The 3,156-nt window shown below is 43.3% G+C and overlaps 1 protein-coding gene across 1 annotated transcript; it reads right to left on the reverse strand.

The window, feature by feature from the left end:
* Positions 1 to 3: 3 nt before the first annotated feature.
* On the reverse strand, positions 4 to 3,153 carry LOC113405600 (neuroblast differentiation-associated protein AHNAK-like; the record flags this gene model as incomplete). Its single annotated transcript, XM_026646818.1, has 1 exon — positions 4 to 3,153. A coding segment is annotated over one exon (3,150 nt), but the record flags the coding sequence as incomplete, so codon positions are not given.
* Positions 3,154 to 3,156: the final 3 nt, after the last annotated feature.

Below are 3,156 nucleotides of genomic sequence, written 5' to 3' on the forward strand. Positions count from 1 at the left end.
GATTTTAGGTGCCTTGATGTGCATTTCAGGCATCTTAAATTTGGGGCTCTTCCATTTTCCTTCAGGACCTTCAATATCAAGATCTGGAGTATCAATGTCCACTTTGGGACCTTTGATATCAAACTCGGGCCCTTTAAAATCCCCTTCTAGCTTTGGTACAGAAACATCCACATCCCCCCTCATTTTAGGTCCTTTCAGGTTCAAATCAAAATCTGGCATGGAGATTTTAGGTGCCTTGACGTGCATTTCAGGCATCTTAAATTTGGGACCTTTCAGCTTTCCCTCTGGACCTTCAATGTTCAAATCTGGGGCATCCATGTCTACCTTGGGCCCAGAAATATCCACGTCCCCCTTTGGAAGTTTTACATCCACATCAGGGCCTTCCCCTTTGAACCCAGGTATGCCAAATTTGGGCATTTTGAATTTAGGCATTTTGAGTTTACCCTCTGGGCCGTGAATATCCACATCTGGTGCATCAATGTCAACTTTGGGGCCTTGGAGATGAAATTCAGGCCCCTCCAAGTCACCTTCTAGCTTTGGAACAGAAACATCCACATCCCCCTTCAATTTAGGACCTTTCACATTCAAATCAATGTCTGGCATGGAGATTTTAGGCGCTTTGATGTGCATTTCAGGCATCTTAAATTTAGGACCTTTCAGCCTTCCTTCAGGACCTTCAATATCCAACTCTGGAGCATCAATGTCTATCTTAGGACCAGAAATATCCATCTCCCCTTTTGGAAGATTCACATCCACCTCTGGTCCCTCTCCTTTGAACCCAGGCATGCTGAATTTGGGCATTTTGAATTTGGGCATTCTGAATTTACCATCTGGGCCATGAATATCCGCATCTGGTGCATCAATATCAACCTTGGGGCCTTTGAAATCAAAATCAGGACCTTTCAAATTTCCTTCAAGTTTAGGAGCTGAGATATCAACTTCCCCTTTTATTTTAGGGGCTTTTAAATTCAGGTCTACATCAGGAACAGAGATTTTTGGGGCCTTGATGTGCATTTCAGGCATTTTAAATTTGGGACCTTTCATTTTTCCTTCTGGCCCATCAATGCCGATGTCAGGTGCATCAATGTCCAGTTTGGGGCCTTTGATGTCAATCTCAGGTCCCTTCAAGTCACCTTCTATCTTTGGGACAGAAACATCCAAGTCTCCCTTCAGTTTGGGCCCTTTCAAATTTAAGTCCACATCTGGCATGGATATTTTTGATGGTGACATTTTCCAAGAAGGCATTGAGAATTTGGGCCCTTTCAGTTTTCCTTCAGGACACTCAAGATCCACATCAGGTGCCTCAATGTTTAATTTTGGCCCTTTAATATCAATTTCAGGTCCTGTCAAATCACCTTCTATCTTTGGAACAGTAACATCCATCTCCCCCTTCATTTTCGGTGCCTTGAGATTCAGGTCTACATCTGGCATGGAGATTTTAGGTGCTTTAATATTCAGTTTAGGCATTTTAAATTTAGGTCCTTTCCATTTGCCTTCTGGGCCTTCAATGTCCAGCTCTGGAGCCTCTATATCTACTTTGGGAGCTGAAATATCAACCTCTCCCTTTGGCACATTTACATCTATATCAGGTCCTTCAAGTTTAGGGCCTGACACATTAAATTGAGGCATCTTCATTTTGGGCATTTTCAGTTTTCCACCTGAACCCTGCAGCTCAATATCTGGTGCATTAATATCTATTGAGGGGGCATTGATGTCAACATCAGGACCTTTCAAATCACCTTCTAGCTTTGGAATAGAAACATCCACGTCTCCTTTTAGTTTGGGACCTTTCAAATTTAGGTCAATGTCTGGCATGGAGATTTTAGGGGTCTTGATATGCATTTCAGGCATCTTAAATTTGGGACCTTTTATTTTTCCTTCCGGTCCCTCAATGTCCAAACCTGGAGCATCAATATCCACTTTGGGACCGCAAATATCCACCTGTCCCTTAGGGAGTTTCACATCCATGTCAGGGCCCTCTCCTTTGAATCCAGGCATGCCGAACTTTGGAAATTTCATTTTTGGCATTTTCAATTTGGCTTCTGGACATTCAAGGTCAACATCAGCGTCAACTTTGGGACCTTTAATGTCAATGCTGGGTCCTTTAAAATCACCTCCCATCTTTGGAACAGAAACATCCATCTCTCCTTTCAGTTTAGGTGCCTTTAGATTCAGATCAACATCTGGCATGGAGATTTTAGGGGCCTTGATATTCATTTTAGGCATCCTAAATTTGGGGCCTTTCAGTTTGCCTTCTGGACATTCCAAGTCCATATCAGGCACATCAATATCCATTTGGGGACCTTCAATATCAATTTGGGGCCCCTTAACGTCAATGCTGGGTCCTTTCAAATCACCTTCCATCTTTGGAACAGAGATATCCACATCTCCTTTCAGTTTAGGTGCCTTCAAACCTAGGTCCACATCTGGCATGGAGACTTTGGGTGTCTGAATATTTAGCTCAGGCAGTTTAAACTTTGGACCTTTCACTTTACCTTCTGGCCCTTCAATGTCTAAACTTGGGATATCAATGTCCACTTTGGGACCAGAAATACCCACATCCCCTTTTGGAAATGTTATATCCATGTCTGGTCCCTCCCCTTTCAGCCCAGGTACACCAAATTTAGGCATTTTCAGTTTAGGCATTTTCAGTTTACCGTCTGGGCCGTGAATATCCACATTTGGTGCATCAATATCCACTTTGGGGCCTTTAATGTCAATTCCAGGAGCTTTCAATTCCCCTTCCAGCTTTGGAACAGAAACATCTACATCTCCCTTCAGCTTAGGGCCTTTCAGATTCAAGTCGATGTCTGGCATGGAGATTTTTGGTGTCTTGATGTGCATTTCAGGCATCTTAAATTTGGGACCTTTCAGGTGTCCTTCAGGCCCTTCAATGTTCAAACCTGGAGCATCTATGTCTATCTTGGGATCAGAAATATCCACCTCTCCCTTTGGAAGTGCTATATCGACATCTGGTCCCTCCCCTTTCAAGCCAGGTATACCAAATTTAGGCATTTTCAGTTTAGGCATTTTGAGTTTACCCTCTGGGCCGTGAATATCCACATCTGGTGCATCAAGGTCAACTTTGGGGCCTTTAAGATCAAATTCAGGACCTTTCAAATCACCTTGTATCTTCGGAACAGCAACATCCACATC

This window comes from Terrapene carolina, unplaced genomic scaffold, assembly GCF_002925995.2.
Source record: "Terrapene carolina triunguis isolate 2854851 unplaced genomic scaffold, T_m_triunguis-2.0 Scaffold44853, whole genome shotgun sequence".
NCBI lineage: Eukaryota > Metazoa > Chordata > Testudines > Emydidae > Terrapene > Terrapene triunguis.